The 16,827-nt window shown below is 41.9% G+C and overlaps 2 protein-coding genes across 3 annotated transcripts; one reads left to right on the plus strand and one right to left on the minus strand.

The window, feature by feature from the left end:
* Positions 1-6,813: 6,813 nt before the first annotated feature.
* Positions 6,814-14,469, plus strand: LOC117850694 (uncharacterized). 2 transcript variants are annotated; one of them, XM_034732556.2, is made up of 8 exons: positions 6,814-7,114; positions 8,510-8,574; positions 10,127-10,245; positions 10,336-10,456; positions 12,560-12,699; positions 12,825-13,187; positions 13,334-13,396; positions 14,042-14,469. In XM_034732556.2, the coding sequence occupies exons 3-8, from the start codon at positions 10,168-10,170 to the stop codon at positions 14,276-14,278; spliced, it is 1,002 nt and encodes a 333-aa protein (XP_034588447.1). In that variant the 5' UTR covers positions 6,814-7,114; positions 8,510-8,574; positions 10,127-10,167; the 3' UTR covers positions 14,279-14,469. The 2 variants fall into 2 exon arrangements, with proteins under 2 accessions (XP_034588447.1, XP_034588454.1); XM_034732563.2 differs by lacking the exon at positions 8,510-8,574.
* A 1,197-nt stretch (positions 14,470-15,666) lies between these two features.
* Positions 15,667-16,827, minus strand: LOC117850711 (protein CASPARIAN STRIP INTEGRITY FACTOR 1). Its single transcript, XM_034732574.2, has 3 exons — positions 16,596-16,827; positions 16,238-16,290; positions 15,667-16,055 (listed from the first exon to the last, which is right to left on the minus strand). The coding sequence occupies exons 1-3, from the start codon at positions 16,678-16,680 to the stop codon at positions 15,918-15,920; spliced, it is 276 nt and encodes a 91-aa protein (XP_034588465.1). The 5' UTR covers positions 16,681-16,827; the 3' UTR covers positions 15,667-15,917.

The raw sequence follows: 16,827 nt of genomic DNA on the forward strand, positions 1-16,827 counted from the left end.
GGAGAAAAAGGCATTCCGTTATGCTCCTCCACCATGTTTGAAACAATGGCAAATTATGTTTGAGAAGAGTCATGTCTCAAGCCACTCTGCATGCATTCCTGGTGAAGAAGGTGGTGGGGACAGCATTCCCAATGAAGTAGAGGGGGACGATGATCCAATTCATGAAATAGGGAGTGATCAATTTACACCCATATCATCTGCACGCACCGAACTGAAGAGGAAGGTGAAATTTGGTAGCCCTAAGAAAAATAGCCCAAGGAAGAAAGGGAAGAATCCTATGGTGAGGGTGATGTCATGCATGGTGGATGATGTGATTAGTTCCAACTCTATGACTTCCAAAGCATTGACTGGTGACTTCACACGTGAGTCGGTTAGAGAGGTTATGGCATTGGTTAAAGAATGTGGAGCTGTAGAAGGAAGTGATGAGCATTACATTGCAACACAGTTGTTCAAGCATTCTGCAAATCGTGAATTTTTTTTTTGTCTAGCCTTGACACCAATGAAGGAAGGTTCAATTGGCTAAAGAGATGCTATGAAGAAACAAAGAAGTAGTTGTCCATGGAAGAATTATTTATGTATCCTATCTATCTAGCTACTGTTATTTGTGTAAACTCTATATTTGTGCCTTGTGAGATATTTGTGAGCTTCTGTTAGTTGTGTTAAACTCTATATTTGTGCCTTGTAAGGTATTTGTGAGCTTCTGTTAGTTATGTGAAACTCTATATTTGTACCAAACTTGTTCTACCTAGTTACTGTTATTTGTACCAGACTTGTGATGTTGTTCTCCCTGTGTCTTTATGTAGATGAGTTCTGCAAGTGATGAATCAAGTGGTGATGAATATTCCAAGTTGTTGGAAATTATAGTTGGGCAACAAAAAAAGATGAATCGGTTGATCAATACTGCAAACATGTTTGGTATGTATTATGATCAAACTTATCTAAACAAGTCAGGAAGGAGACAACCTGAGGTGACAGGTTATCAATGGGTTACTACCAGTTTGAACAGACATAGATCATGTTATAGAATGTTCAGGATGACAAGGGCAGTTTTTGATAGTTTGCATGAAACATTAGTTACCAACTATAGGTTGAAATCAACTACGGGTATGAATTCCATTGAAAGTTTGGCCATGTTTTTATGGATAGTAGGTGGTTCTCAACCTTTTAGTCAAGTTGAGGATAGATTTCAGAGATCCACAGAGACCATCAATAGAAAGTTCACTCATGTGTTGAATTGCTTGAACAAAATGGCTGCAGACATTATTAAACCAAAAGATTCAGATTTTTCTACAGTTAATCATAAACTATAAGAGCATCGGTTTTCACCTCATTTTCATGATGCTATTAGAGCAATTGATGGAACTCATATCCCTGTAGTTGTGCCTTCTACTGAACAGATTACACATTTTGGTCGGTACCAATGTACCACTCAGAATGTATTGGCTGTATGTGACTTCGATATGAGATTCACTTTTGTTGTTGTTGGATGGCCTGGTTCAGTGCATGACATAAGGGTTTTTAATAAAGCATTGCAGAAATATGCTGACAAATCACTTTTGTTGTTGTTGGATGGCCTGGTTCAGTGCATGACATAAGGGTTTTTAATAAAGCATTGCAGAAATATGCTGACAAATTTCCTTTTCCGCTAGAAGGTACAAAAATATGGCACCTACAATTTTTTATTAAATGGACCATATATTATTACTAACATCTTGAAAATATGTGTAGGAAAGTACTACCTTGTTGACTTGGGTTATCCTAACCGGAAGGGTTTTCTTTCACCATACAAAGGAGAGAAGTATCATTTACCAGAGTTTCGACAAGGTCTAGAGCCAAGAGGTAAAAAGGAAGTGTTCAATCACTTACATTCATCACTACGGAATGTGATTGAAAGGTCTTTTGGTGTTCTCAAAATGAAGTTGAGCATATTACAAAAAATATCGAGTTATCCAATGAAAAAGCAAACAAGGATTATAATTGCACGTATGGCCCTACACAACTTTATTAGAGAAAGTGTTTTGACCGATGAACTTTTTGACATGTGTGATCAAAATGAAGACTTTGTTCCAGTGTTGGTCAAGAAACATCATCTCAGCCGCAAGCACATGAACATGAAGAGAGCGACATGAATGCTTTTCGTGATAGTATTGCCGATGCTTTGATGGCCATGAGAGAGTAGTGTAATGTCGCTTGAACATGTTTGTGACTTATAAATGCATGGATAATGACCCATTAAATTTATTATAATTATATTGCCAACAAAGTCTATGAATAATTGTGCATGATATAAATAGAATCAGTACGAACACATAGGGGTAATAGAGACATTGTACATCTATTCCAGCCACTCTCATCCTCGGAGAAGCTAGGTTGCCAAATAGACCCCAGCTTTTAGAAAGCCAGCTTTCAGAAAGCCAACATTCCAGGATGGAAAGCCAGAAGCTAGCTTTCGGAAAGCAAAAGCTAAAACAAACAGGGCCTAAGTGCCTCCTTCTATGATTTCATGCTTTATCTAGTTTTATTATTTTCAATCTATGATCAATGATAGATTGCATAGGGTGTTCATGTGATCGTGGTGACTAGATTTGCATACTTGATCTACCATGAGTATGACATGTTCTTTATGCCCATGCCCTTATACTGCCTACGCTGATAGGGGATCATGACATAGTCTTCTTCCGTGTAAGGTGTGGATTTTTGGAATCAGATCAGAGGTGTAGATTTAAAGAGGCTTTAAATGAGAATCACATGTGTCTTGCTTTGCTATCTTTCTCACAATTTACAACATATGCATAGGCTAAGTTGCTCTAGATTGGTTAGCTCCTGCCGATATTTGTTATCTGTATGCACATGCTGATTACATCTGAAGCTCTCATGAACCTGAATCATACTAACAATGCTAGTTGAAATAGTTCTTGCATTATAAGTTTCTCGGATTGGTAAACCTTGGGGAAACATTCTAAGGGAAAAGCTACAACTAATCCATACGCTTGCGGTTCACGAATTGGCGCGCTAACTACTGCCAACACCAATCCTTCAACTAATTAAATAGGTGCACTAATCATCGGCATCTCGACTTACCAGCAAATTAGTGCCATCTAACATCGACTTAGGCTATGCAATTATCTGAATAATCACATCTTCGCGATGTCAAATTGAGAGTAAAAATTATAAACCCCCAAAAGAATTCAATAATTCTCTAAATTGGCTACCAGTATTTTTTATGGGAAAATAATAAAATAAATTTGTAAAATAAATTTGCATCAAACTATTACAATGATCGACTCAACATAAGACATGGCTAAGTAGTAATAAGCACGTGATAACATGATCTAAACCATTTTTATATGGCACTAAACTAGGGGACGGTAGATGCATCTATTTAGGTAGTTAAACTGTTGATTTGCTGCAAATAAAAAAAATAAATGTCACACTTTTATCATAATTAAGGGATGAAAATACTCTTTTTCTTATTATAAAATATAAATTTTGATAGTCTGTTAAATTCGTCAATGGAGCGAGGACAGGTGAGCAAGCCGAAAAAGATAAGAAAAAAGAATAAAAATGACACCAGTAAATGGCTAGATGACATTTTGGATTGGTCCTATCCGCACCTCCGTTCCCGATCCAGTTGCTTCCCCAACATCGCCTCACCGACTCACCGTCCCCACCCTCACCGGTGTCAATCCCGCGCTCCTCCGGCTTCTATGGCCTATGTAGACTGGGTCTAGCCGGATAACCCCGCTAGCCTGTTATGCGTGTATGTAACATTGCAATTTTTTTTCGAAATGTTATGCGTAAACAAATGTGGAATTCAATTTTTTTTTTGCATTGTATGATTTCTAGTCAGAACACCTTAAGATTGTATTCTTGTGTCTTCTGTAGTTCCTAATAATTAAATAAACTTTTAGTTAATTCTTAAATGATAGTGTGATTTGGGTTTTATTGGATTTTTATTTGGAGTTTTAAGTGTGGCATATTCAAATACAAGTCCTAAAGCTAACTACTAACATACCCTAACTAATCTACCTTTTGTTACCCGTCTGCCTTCTAACACGGGCAACCTGCTAAATAGCACGACCTGCCCAGCTCCTTATCTTTTCATATGAAGTATTCCTTTGAGTCATCTTTCTTTCTCGGTAATCATCAGACCTATCTATTTTTCTTCGGAAATGCTAAGAGTCGACATCCGGCTGGAGTTAAAAAATTGGACGCTCCATCCAGCAGACTAGCGAACGCGTGGCGTAAACTCCACATCTTTCTTGCTGTAATATTTTTTGTCCCAACCGCCCTTTGTGTTTTCCTCTCTCCGGACATGTTCCACCGCTTTTTTCCTTACCAAAGCCATCAGCACCGTCTGTGTGGCGTGAGTGCGAGCGAGATGGGAGGGGCGCAAGTACGCAGCAGCAGAGCTGCACATGCAGCCCCAGTCCTCGACCCCCTACCTGCCGCGGACCTCGCAATGGCCGTCCAATTTGGCTTCCCTACCTGCTGCAGTCGTCACGACCTCACCATTGCCCGTCCAATTCGGCTCGATTATCAAATCCAAACGCCCGGCTCGGCTACTTTTTTGGCAGCGCGATGGGGGCTACGAGGCAAGGCAAGGGATGGACGACGGCTCCGACGTAGGGTCTTGGTGGCGGCGAGGAACTGGCAGGCGCAGCTCGATTTCATGCTCGCATACAAGAGAAGTAGGTCAGCAAGCCGCCAACATTGCCATGCTGCATTAGCTACCCTGTGTTGTTGCGATAAAGATTTTTAGATGTTGTGATTGTTGCAGATGCATCCATTTCATGATGCTGTGCGATAGCTTTTGAAATGTTTATATGTTGCAATATTTCTTTTATGATGTTTCATCTCCTAATATTTTTATGTTGCAGTGTTTGTTACCAGTGTTTCACCTAAGATTACTTGCTTGAAAATATTGCATGCAACAAATTTTGATGTTGCAGTGGGAATTTTTCTCTAGGAATTAGATACATACATGGGATATATTTTTCGACGTTGCAACCGTAGATTTTCGATGTTGCAGACGTTTTGTTTTGATATTTCGAGGGAGAGTTCGATGGACAAAATTTTCATTGGACGTCTAGGTACTAGCAGCGCCGATTTTTGTTGTTTTATTTCGCAGGAGCAGCAGACCCAACTCAACCTTGTTTCCTCTCTCTCGCTCAGCGCTAATAAGCTCACGCAAGGCATCCCTATATGCCATCCGAAAGACGTATAAGGGCTGGAACTATAAAGCCCGCTAAAGCCCTTGTATCATATCACAGCCAACGGCGGGACAGCAACAATCAACCCATCGTACCAGCACTGTAGGCGGGACAGCAGCAAGCTGTGAGAGGCATCAACCAATGCAGGCAACGTGCGCCACCACCATGTGCACTTCCTTTTCTCTTTTATTTCTTCAAATCTGACATAATATATTCAAAATATTAAACTACATATTTAAAATTTTAAATACCAGAATCAACGTAGTTTTGAAAGAAGCTTAACATTTTAAATAGAGTAGTTCAACAACTAATATAAAAATGTTGCAGCAGCATATTTAAAATGTTGAGATAGTTCGTCCATAATATTGACATTTTCTAATTAATCTCATTCTTGCAATACTAGATTTAATATTTTTTTTCAAACAAACAACATTTTATCGAAGTGATTCAAAAAAACTCGTTCAACATTTTCTTAAAAATTTCAACATTTTCTTAAAAATGTTGAACTAGTGTGTCACAAATGTTGAAATGTCATATTAAAAAGTTGAAATAGTTGTTGAAATGTTGTAATACAGATTCAGTATTTTGGTCAAACTGATCAACATTTTTATCGAAGTGATTCAATATTTTAAAAGACCTCATTCAACATTTGAAAATGTTGAACTAGTGTATCACAAATGTTGAAATATCATATTAAAAATGTTGAAATAGTAGGTTGAAATGTTTAAATAAAAATTTAAAATAAATATTGGATCTTATTTTGTTGCATTAAATCTAAAGAACATCGTGGTTCAAACGGTTTTCGAAATGGATCAACAGTTATGAGAAAAATACATTTGAAATATCGAATTCAAGCTCAACCCACCCACTAACCAACAAACCATAGCTTGCCACGTGCCCTACGCCAAGCCAGCAACTAGTATGCGCACGCCTGTTGGCTACTTTCGACTTTCTGCTGCGGACTTCCGCATGCACCATCCCAAATATCTACTATAGTTGTATGAATCTCAAACACTATAAGATGTATAAGAATTTTTTTCTGGAAGATAGATAGGAATCCTGACTCACGCAGGGGCTCCTAGAAGGTAGATAAGTAACTTATCTTTAAAGTTCATAAAGTCCATGTGCAAGATTTTTTTAACATCTATCAACATTTGCTAGCATTCATCAAATTTTTTTTAAAAAAGTCTTACTTAATTGTTATCAACATTTCTTAATATTGACCAAAATTTTTTATATACCAACATTTTCTTTAACATTTTTATGTTCACCAACAATATTTCTCAACAATTTTTTACATGCACCAACTCTTTTTTCTGCACTTACCAACATTTTTTCTGCACTCACCAATATTTTTTGCCTAACATTTTTTCTACATTCACCAATTTTTTAGAAAAAATGTTGAAATAGTTCATCTAAAATGTTGAGATAGTTTGTTGTGCTGTTGTGGCTTAGTTATCGCTGGTCTTCCCGGTGGGATGGATAGGATTTCCAGCTCACGCAAGCCCAGTTAGCGCGAGGCCCATCAGCTATCGAACTGGCCCATCTTGGCCCACCTGCACCTTGCCCTTATCCCCTCGCCGTACGACGCTGCCTGCCCGCAGCTTTAGCCCTCTCTTTCTTCCTTTCTTCTCCGCCCGAGCTTCCCTCTCTTTTCCTCAGTCCGAGCGCTGCCGCCGGCGCTGTCCACCACCAGAAGGCCGAGCAGGAGCGGGAGGAGCGCCACCTCGACGACGAAGAGCGCGAGCAAGAGGATCCGGACGTGAAGCCACTGCCGAGCCTAGAGAACCGCGAGCTCGCCGCGACGCCGGCCTGCTGCCCCTGCACTGAGCCGGCCCTGCCTCACCTCGCCACGGCCGCACCGACTCCCTGCATCGCCTTGACCTCCGACGAGCCCCACGGTGAGCAAGCCCAGCCATGCCACCCTTTCTCCATCCGTTTGCCCAGCTGCCAGCGCCACAACCTCCCCATCCGCAGATGGCGAAGTCCGTTTGGACAAATGGTCGAGCACCCTGCGTGCACCGGACGCCCCGTACCACCGGCCAACCCCTTGAGCCTTTTGCCATGCCATGTCCGTGCTCTAGTTTTGATCCATCTACGTGCTAGCCTGTGCACTGTTCTGATCCCATCAATGGCGCCACAGTACCTCGTGAGAAGCTAGCAAGCGTGAGGGCATTTGTACGTTTTCTATGCCCTGTACGTGTTCGAGTTTATGCCTGAGCTGCCTGCACGTTTGCACTGGCAAGGGTAGGCGCCGCCATCCTGCCAATAGTGGCCCTGCACATGCACAGCTTCGCCACCCAACCTTGCCGATGCACGGCCATGGGGACCTAGTCTTGCTGCAGGCGTTTGCTGCCTCATCCACCCTTCTTGACCTCGCCACGATGGACGCCATGCCCAGCCGTGCACCGCCCACATCCGCCTCTTTGCCATGCTGCTGCTTGACCTTACCGTGGGAATGGCTTGCCGTTGCCCCATGAGCGCGTCGAAGCCAAGCCGCTGCCTCGCGCACAAGAATCCACCTTGAGCTCACCGTGGCGCAGCTTGACGTGAAGGAAAGCCTAGCCATGCCTTGATGCCGCTCGGAACGTGACCTTGTCTTGCCCTGCCCTTGCGGTAATTACCCTGGGACATTCTGTCGAAGATCTGGTATGCTACAGAAGCCTGAACCCAAACTAGTCAAAACTAACGCTCAGCCACATGGGATCCCTGACCACCAAATCAGATCCGCTGCACCCAGTCCACCAACACCGTACCCCTAACCCGAGCTATGACCGTGGGCCGAGTCGACAAGACCGCCCGGCTTATGCACATCAAGCTAGGCCCAACCAAGGCAACAAGAGGCTGCCACGTGGCAGCCAGGTTACGTGCCATTAATAGCCGCGTCAGCAGCGGGGCCCACATGCTGAAATGTGGGCCCATCTGACCTTTGACCCGTTGACTTGGTCAATGTTGATTGAGTCAACATGCTGACATCATCACTGTAACTTTGACCAACCTAAAGCTAACATGTGGCCTCTAACATGCTGACTTGTGTCTCTTATGCTTTACCAAATTAATTAAATTCAGAAAGTGTTTCGGTATTTGAAAATTCATATGTAATCAGAAAATTCATATGTAATCATATTAGGCAGTACTCAGAAAGTGTTTTGGTATTTTAAACCAGTTTCATTATCTTTCTAAAATCATGCCTAACTCGATAGAATAGGTTTTGATGCTATTTGGATCTTATTTGAATCTCCTTTGCAGTTTATTTGCAAATAGATCCTCAGTATTTATTTTAATTACGTATCTAGGACTCGGAAGATCCCGAAGACCCAAGCTACATCAAGAGGAGGAGGTTCAGTGAAGGACACTCTAGGTTCACGCCCATCCTGACTTGAATCCTATTAGGCATTGCTGAGTAGAATGCTAGCGCTTTACTTTCCGCATGATGATGATACGCCTGCATAGCCTTACTTTATACCATTATCCTTGTTGTCCTACCACACTGTTATATATATGTTTTCCTGTTCTGCGCTTGCATATGTGATGGGAAATCGTGATTAGGACTCTTGGCGTGAGTTGGGTTAAAACTGGTAGGAGAAGGTGTTTTTGGGAAACTTGGCGGGGGTGAGCTTATACTTAACCCAATCCTAGGATTGGGGTTTGGGGTTCGCACCTGGGTGTTCACTACGGAGTACCTGTTATGGGTACATTTGTATGTGTTAGAGCTCATGAGTTGGTGGTGATACCAGTAATGGGTATAGTTGACAACTGTGGTGGATACACTTTTGGAAGTTAGAAGCTCGCCCCAGTCTAAAACCGAGTGGATCAACCGCTTCACAGGAATTTGTCAAACATACTAACCACTTACCCCTATGGGAAGGGTTCTAGCCATTCCCTAGCTAGATGGTACTAGGACTGTAGGTAGGAGTAGTGTGATAGGAGATGGTAGACTGGACACGCCCATGGAGGATTCGAGGTGTGCCGGGCCTGGTCATTTATCGACCCTACTTTCTGAAATTCGACACTTGTTGGCCAAGAGATTCACAGTCCCAGGTCCTTCAGCTTGCCGAGGATACCCAAGCTGGGAAAACAGGATGGTACCATACTAGTTAGAGAGTCATGGTTGTGGGTTGCATCTCAGTTGGCTGATCCCCGACTTGCCCGAGTGGATCTAGGTGTACACACTCTGCAGAGATAAAACTATACGTATAAATGCGTCCTTAGTCATGAACATCCCTATGAAGTGCTTTGTCTTCCATTGTTTTTTGGGAAATCCCTACCTCCCCATGTTAGCTACATATGTGAGATGTGAGGATCACAATTGCAGTCGGGAAGAGGGGAAGTTGCTCCCTTTCCCTTTAGGATCCGGCTGTAGTTGTTGAGATGCGAAGAGAGGGAGCCTTCGCATTGCCCTAGAGATGGACATAGAATGTTTGGAGATGGGAACCTGGTGTGCCAGGACGCACCTGTTGTGTTGAGAGATGGGATGGTGGATATGGAGTTTACTCTTTATGCTTGCTGCTGCATAGGAAACCCGAGCCTATTCCTTGACTACTTTTGAATACTAGTATTAGGCCACTTAAAGCTTGCGCATATATGGATGGTGACGTGGACCATAAGTCTGCCATAATACTAGTATTCATAAGTTCGGACTTGGAGCATAAGTCTGATCACGAGGATTCCATGGTGAAAGGGTTGCGTTGCTTCGCTCAAGGATGCCTGTGGTGAAGATTGGAGATGAAGACTTGTCGCTTAGCCCAAGGGGCTTGTATCATATTCGTATTCGGTTGTTCCGGATGTAAATACTCAATATTGTACTCTATTATCGTTGTAAGGAAATGATATTATGCTGAGATGAGTTCTGTACGTGATATCTATTGATCCAGGAGTCGGATTCTCGTTTCCGAGAATCTGGTTTCTTTCAGGTCGCTTCAGCATGCTCTCTGAGCTGAATTGAGAACTGGATATGTTGGGCCTAGCATCCCTTCGCTTCACTGCTTTCCGCTCCCATGCCTCCGCCTCCACCTGCGGTGGAAACACCTCGGTAAATCTCTCCAGGCTCCTCTCTATTCCTCTGCTCCTTTCTCATCTTACGTGAAAAGATTTCTTGTCTTGCTTGGATTGGCGGTAGCAGCTTGCAGATGGAGGTCGGCTTTCGTTTCTTGTGCCGGAGGTGGACCAAGTGGACACAGTGCCACCGGAGAATATGCACAAATGGAGGATGGTGATCGCCTATGACGGGACAAAGTTCAAAGGTTTGATTTATTTCAGACTTAGCATCTACTTTGCCTTTGATTTGTGGGGTTGATATCTTCTTGTTAGCGTTTTAAGGCTTTGTGGTATTGTTTTGGTTCTATTCCAAGACTTTACAGAGAAAGTTTTACGTTTTGCATTCGGCCTTGGGCTTCATACCATTCCACTGTGTACATGACAAATCAGTGTAGTAAAAAAATAAAAATAAAACCCTGATTCATTGAGGAAAAGAAAATCCTAACATTGTGGCCCTTACATAATAAGATACTGGACGAGTATCAATATAGAGACAATTGTGAGTTAGTAATACACTAGACATGTTGTATAGTTAGGCCCAACACTCACCGACTTGGTCAATATTCAGACTTACAAACTTTCTGGGAGGAATATTTAGACAACTAGAAAAAGGCAATAACATCATCTCAAATAATCAGTCAAACATCCATTTTTTTCACAACTACACCCTAAGTTATGATCTTCTCGACTACACAACCTGGCAATAGACAGCTGACACAATTGTGAACTAGTAATTGAACAGTCACAATGAGATCAGCAAGTGCTACATTGTAGATATGCAACTGTTCTTTATCAAACAATTCATGCATAAGCTTTATAGATAAATGAACTGTACAGTAGAAGAACATGTGACAACTATAAGTCAGTAGAACATTTGTAGCCAATATCCTCCCATACAAGAACATTTGAAGCTTGTTAATGATCACAAAATCAAGTCACACTTGGAATTATTAGTTAGGAAATTTCCCCTTGGAATTCCATGCCGCAAAGCTCCTCGGTAAGCTTTTCCTTGTGATCAGGTGAACGATGCTGGTCATTGCAGAACCAGCAAGCTGCATGTGAGATTGCTTAATCAGATCAAGATGGCATAAAAAATTAAAACCCATGCTTCATCAGATTGTTGGGGCACCACCAGATCCAAGACAAAGATTAACCCAAAACTGATTTTGGCAACTAAAAACAACTTACAAAATAGAACTTTACACCCAGAATATTTCCAATCTGTGATAACTTCGATCCACAAGAACACCAACAACACAGATGAGGGATGAATAACAGACCTAGTGGGGCACAGTGCTGTAGAGTCGTTTTGTCAGGTTTGGGGGTCGGAGCTGGAGCCATGGCGGGTTAATGCGGAGGCGGGTGAGGTTGTGGCGAGTAGAGGTGGAGACACATTGTGGTGGATGCGGAGCAGTGTGGATGCCACTGGAGGGATGCAGCTGAAGCGTGCAGAGAGGAGGGAGAGGGACAAACGAGGGCGAGAAAAAGATCGACGCAATGCAAATGAGGCGTTCTGTTCCATGCCTTATCTGACGATTATTTTATATTCTCTCCCATGCGGGTCGACAGGTTTTGACCGGTATATTCCCCAATCCACACCAAGCCAAATTCAGCTTCAGCTCAGGCGGAGGTGTTGCCCCTCGTGGTTCTGCTTCCTGTGTCACGGGGTTTCGGCCCCATTCCACGTTGAACCACGAATTGCCAAACACGTATTTGTGCAGCAATCAGCCTTTAGGGTGTTATATAAAGAGTCACAAATGACATTTTGATCTGATCATTGCACAAGGTTGAAATGACTTTTTGCCTCTATAGGGCTCGCTCATAGTCTACCACAACTCTTTTTCACCTGCCACCAGGTTTTATCTTGTCATTTTTTGCAGCTGATTTTCATTACATCTCATGTGTGGAATTTATTCCCTTCACTAATCATTGGTTTATCCTTGTATTATTAACAGAGAAATTAAACGAAATGTTACAACTTACACTCATCTGACTACTCAATAGATTTTGGATTTGATTTGGACTCATTTTTATTCATGTTGGCAGTGTTTTCTGCAAAATCATTAGTTATCTTGTTAGATATGTGAATATGGTGAGTCCTGATGGTTCACTGACCCTGGGAATGCTCTTAACCATTTGAATGCTAAAATGTCATCAGTGTGCTTGCATATGTGCATCTAAACATTATAATAAATTGGCTGTGAAAAGTTAAGTAGAACTCTGTTCTTTTTTCCTACATGGACATCACTACGGTTTTCATGAGAATTATATATTTTTGAAATCTCATGATTCTCTGTATTATATCTCAGGTTGGCAGTATCAACCATCGCCTCCAACCATACAATGCTTTTTGGAGAATGCACTGATACGCATCACTAAGCTGGATCGGAAGAAGCTATGCTTGGTTGGTGCAGGCAGGACAGATACAGGTGTTCATGCATGGGGTCAGGTCCAATAAACGTGCTATGGCTTACCTGGACATTTATCATCCGGCTTGTGTATCTAGCACTGCTGAATGTCATTATGATTTTTGTGAACTGTCAGGGATAACAAATAAAATTTGTTGTTTTTCAGGTGGCACATTTCACTACACCCTTTGCTTATGATTGCCTCCATAGCATTCATTCTGCAATCAATGGACTTCTTCCTCCTGAGATTCGAGTCAGGGAAATTAGTGCCGCACGTCCTGAGTTCCACGCTCGTTCATCCACAAAGAGCAAAATCTATCACTACAAGATCTATAATGAAGCAATCATGGACCCCTTTCATAATTGTTATGCTTACCATAGTGCTTACAAACTTAATCCGCATGCCATGCGACAGGCTGCAAAACACTTTGTTGGAATCCATGACTTCACATCTTTTGCTAATGCAGCACATAATGATCGGGAACGCAGTCCCATAAAGAAGATTACACGATTTGATGTTACTGAAATGGTAGTTGATGCCCAAACTAACTATGTTTTTGGTACTATTGTTTTTTACCCTCTGGTTTTATCTTTAGTTTCTGGAGGGAAATCATTCTGTGTTGGATTATGGTTTGGTGTTTGTTGACATGATCTTCTTTTCTTGGTACTCTCCAGGGTGCTCTCTTACAGCTTGAGGTTGAAGGCACAGGTTTTCTGTACAGACAAGTGAGGAACATGGTAATTTTGTTATCTGCCTGTTTCGAATTTAGCTTCTTACCATTGCACATATTTTGGCCTTGCAATTATTATTGAATCCCTTTATTTTCATAAAGCTCCACCGTTGGTCTTTTGGATACATCGGATAAACAAATTTCTGGAGCCCATTAATAGAAACCCTGTTTATCATTGTCTTTTTGTATACTTGATAATTAAAATCAGCCATGAAAAGCACTTCATAGATCTGCATTCCAGTCTTTGAATGTTAGTGTAAACTAATCAGACGTATCCAACAGTGCATCATATCTCCATCTACTGTGATATAAGTCACTAGCAAAACTAGAATACACCATTACTATTGCATTTATCTTTATTTGATTCTGCTATATCCTATCACTTCCAGTGTTATAGCATATCTTCCCTTATATGACATGAATGCTTGCCTTGATCCTCTGAAAGATCAAGATTGCAAATCTTAACGCAGTAGGATTGCACAATATTTTCTTTCTAGCATCTTGTCACATGTAGTGGACTTTGTGGATGGTGTTGCCAACTTGCAGTTCGCAGCATTTGACACATTTATCTTCTGTAACTTGGTAGCCTGTGTTTTGGGCGTTACCATATATCTCTTTAGTGCACAGTTAACATCTGTATTGGATGATGCAGGTAGCTTTGCTGCTTCAAGTTGGAAAGGAAGCCCTGCCTCCTGACATCGTTCCAGTGATAATTGCGGCAAGGGACCGCAAAGAACTGGCGAGGGTGGCCTTATCAGCACCACCACACGGATTGTATCTCATGTCGGTTAACTATGACGAGGAAATCCTGAAGCCACCTGAAGGTTCCCCTCCAAATTCCTTTGGTAGGACACACCAGCTTAGTAAATGCAGAATTCCATTTTACTAATGAAGAATTATGTGCCAGAAATATACCATCTTTTAGTTGCCTCCTACAGTTTCCTTGGAACTGTCAACCAGAGGACCTGAATGCCTGCTAGTTTCTGGGTACAGGATCTGGTCAAGGGACCCTTACAAGTTATCTCTTTACACTCATCGATTCTTTTCCTAACGAAGTAACGAACAATTGTTTTGAGTGAATAGTAGATTCATCTGTGAATGTCAGTAAACTGATTCTTGGAGCAAACCTTGTATAGAAGGAAAAGCTATTACCCTAGACACTCAAGAACATCAGGATCATTCTGACCTTACACTATGACATCTAGTTGAATAACATGTCCGACTAGAAGCAAAAGAGATAAAAAAAAAAACCCAGCAAGACAACTCATTTAGAGAAAGCAGAGAATGCACGCGGAAGAAGCCATCTAGATTGAATGGCATATCCAAAACAAACTCGAACCACAACTACGTATGGTTTCCAGGCACAGCAGCAATGACCCGTCCGCTGGCCACGTACGGTTTCTGGGTGACCGTCAGTATGCAAGAATCTTCATAGGCATCCGCGCCGCTGGTGGTTTCCACTGGTCCATCTATACATTTCTAATTTCTTCAAATCTGCCACGAAGCCGTCAAGCCGTCTGAAATCCAAGGAGCTCCGTCACACCAATGAATAACCTGCTCGGACGATCGTTTGGACTTCGGAGTCACCACTATTAGCATTGCTCGGCTGTTCGTGTCAGCATTTCTGAGCTCGCATGTCTGTGTTGTTTCTCAACTCCAGACTGAAACCACTAAAACTAGCTTCTGGTTTTTTTCTGTGCTCTCGTTGAGGACCAGATTTTGACTCCCGACGACAATGTTTCTTTGTTTTTTTTTTCTTTGCATTTTTCTGGATAGCTATGCTGTCCAACTATCCCCACATTGTGAAAACACTAATCCTATTTAAATGGGAAGCATAGCTGACCAAAGAGGAACATGAAAAAAAACTCAATCTAAGGGGAGAGACGTCCGCCGTTGACTTTGTCTTAACACCTTTTGAATACATTATACTCTCTGTTTTAAAATATGATATTTAGGGCTAGTTAGTTTGCCCTGATCGTTATATATTTAAAAGTAGTAGAGGAGGTACATCACAGTTAGCAGTGTGCCAAGTTGCTGTACAAAATTGGCCAATTAGCAGGATAAAACGAGCATTTTCATTTGTGAAATATAGAATTTTACCATAAGCCAATAATAAAACTACAAAATCGCTCTCAATCAACTTTCTCTGTCCTGTTGGTGCACAGTATCAAATTGAATCATGTCCTACCATAATCTGAAGTCAAGAAATCTCTAAGATTCCATACAAACACAAGCCAAAATATTTGTTCGAAAGGATAACAAGTACTGCCCTGCCCATGGGAAAAACTTACTTGCATATATGTATGGTTTAAGTACAATATATGACAAGTTCAACCGAATGAACACTGACAGCTCCTTGTGGCTACTGAACACAGCACGAGCAACATCTATAAAAAGGTACTAAATGTCATTATAATAATTTTAGCAAGCCTAGGAATACCTCTCTATCTATACGTCAGGCACACATATGTAAGCAGCTAAATTCCTCATCGGCCACTCCATTGCGGCAAGCTCGATACGTAATTTGATCAGTTGGGTATGAGCTTGAAGTGCGGCTTGTCCGTGGTTGGGGAAGGGTCATAGCTGCCGTAATCATTCGTCTTGACATTGAGCATCCGACCATGCACCAGTGGCACTACTGCTTCCTTCTGTTCAGCCCCTGCTGCCTGCAAATTAATTTTCAGGTAAACGTTAGAAAAAAACATAGATAATTTTTGTATGAAAAAGGTAGATATGAAGCCCAAGTATTTGAAATGCATGGTTTTGTGAGTAGTAGTTTGTACGATGAACTGGGGAGAAGAAAGGAGGGTTTTGGAGTGCCCGCCAGTTTAGTTTTCCTGCTATATACCTCTCCTTGATGACGTAGGGCATCTTGATCCGTCAAGAAATTGCACTGTCTCCCTGAAAACAAACAATCACACCAGTGAGAACCTAGGAGAACCACAGCTATTTTCTCCAACACAAGATATGTAATCACAACTACTATCCAGACAGGAACCTATTAACATCAAGTGAAAGATTCACTTCTCCTGTATCTTGATGAAACTTAACACATAAGCAAAGGCCGGACCAGCTGGAAGCATCATGTTCTCAGGCTAGGTAAAAGAGGAAATTCACTACTGAACAATCTTATGTTTGGGGATTCAAGGCTTAAATCAAGGGAAAACTAGCTCAAGAACTTCAAAGAAAGAACTAGTCGCACAAACCTGCGAATGAAGTTGAGAACAACAAGGCAAAGACGATGACAGGAAAGAGGGACGCAGATCTCCAAGACCTTGATAGCATCCTCATTCTGAAATCACACGACGCGTACACTCTTGGTAACACGCACAACACATGAACCTGAAACCAGGTGAAGCAGGCCTTCCTCCCTTTCGCCCCTTTTCTTTGGCAACGAAAGCTGAATATATAACCAGGCAGTTGGGCAATCCCTTACAT

Source organism: Setaria viridis, chromosome 1, assembly GCF_005286985.2.
Source record: "Setaria viridis chromosome 1, Setaria_viridis_v4.0, whole genome shotgun sequence".
NCBI classification, from domain to species: domain Eukaryota; kingdom Viridiplantae; phylum Streptophyta; class Magnoliopsida; order Poales; family Poaceae; genus Setaria; species Setaria viridis.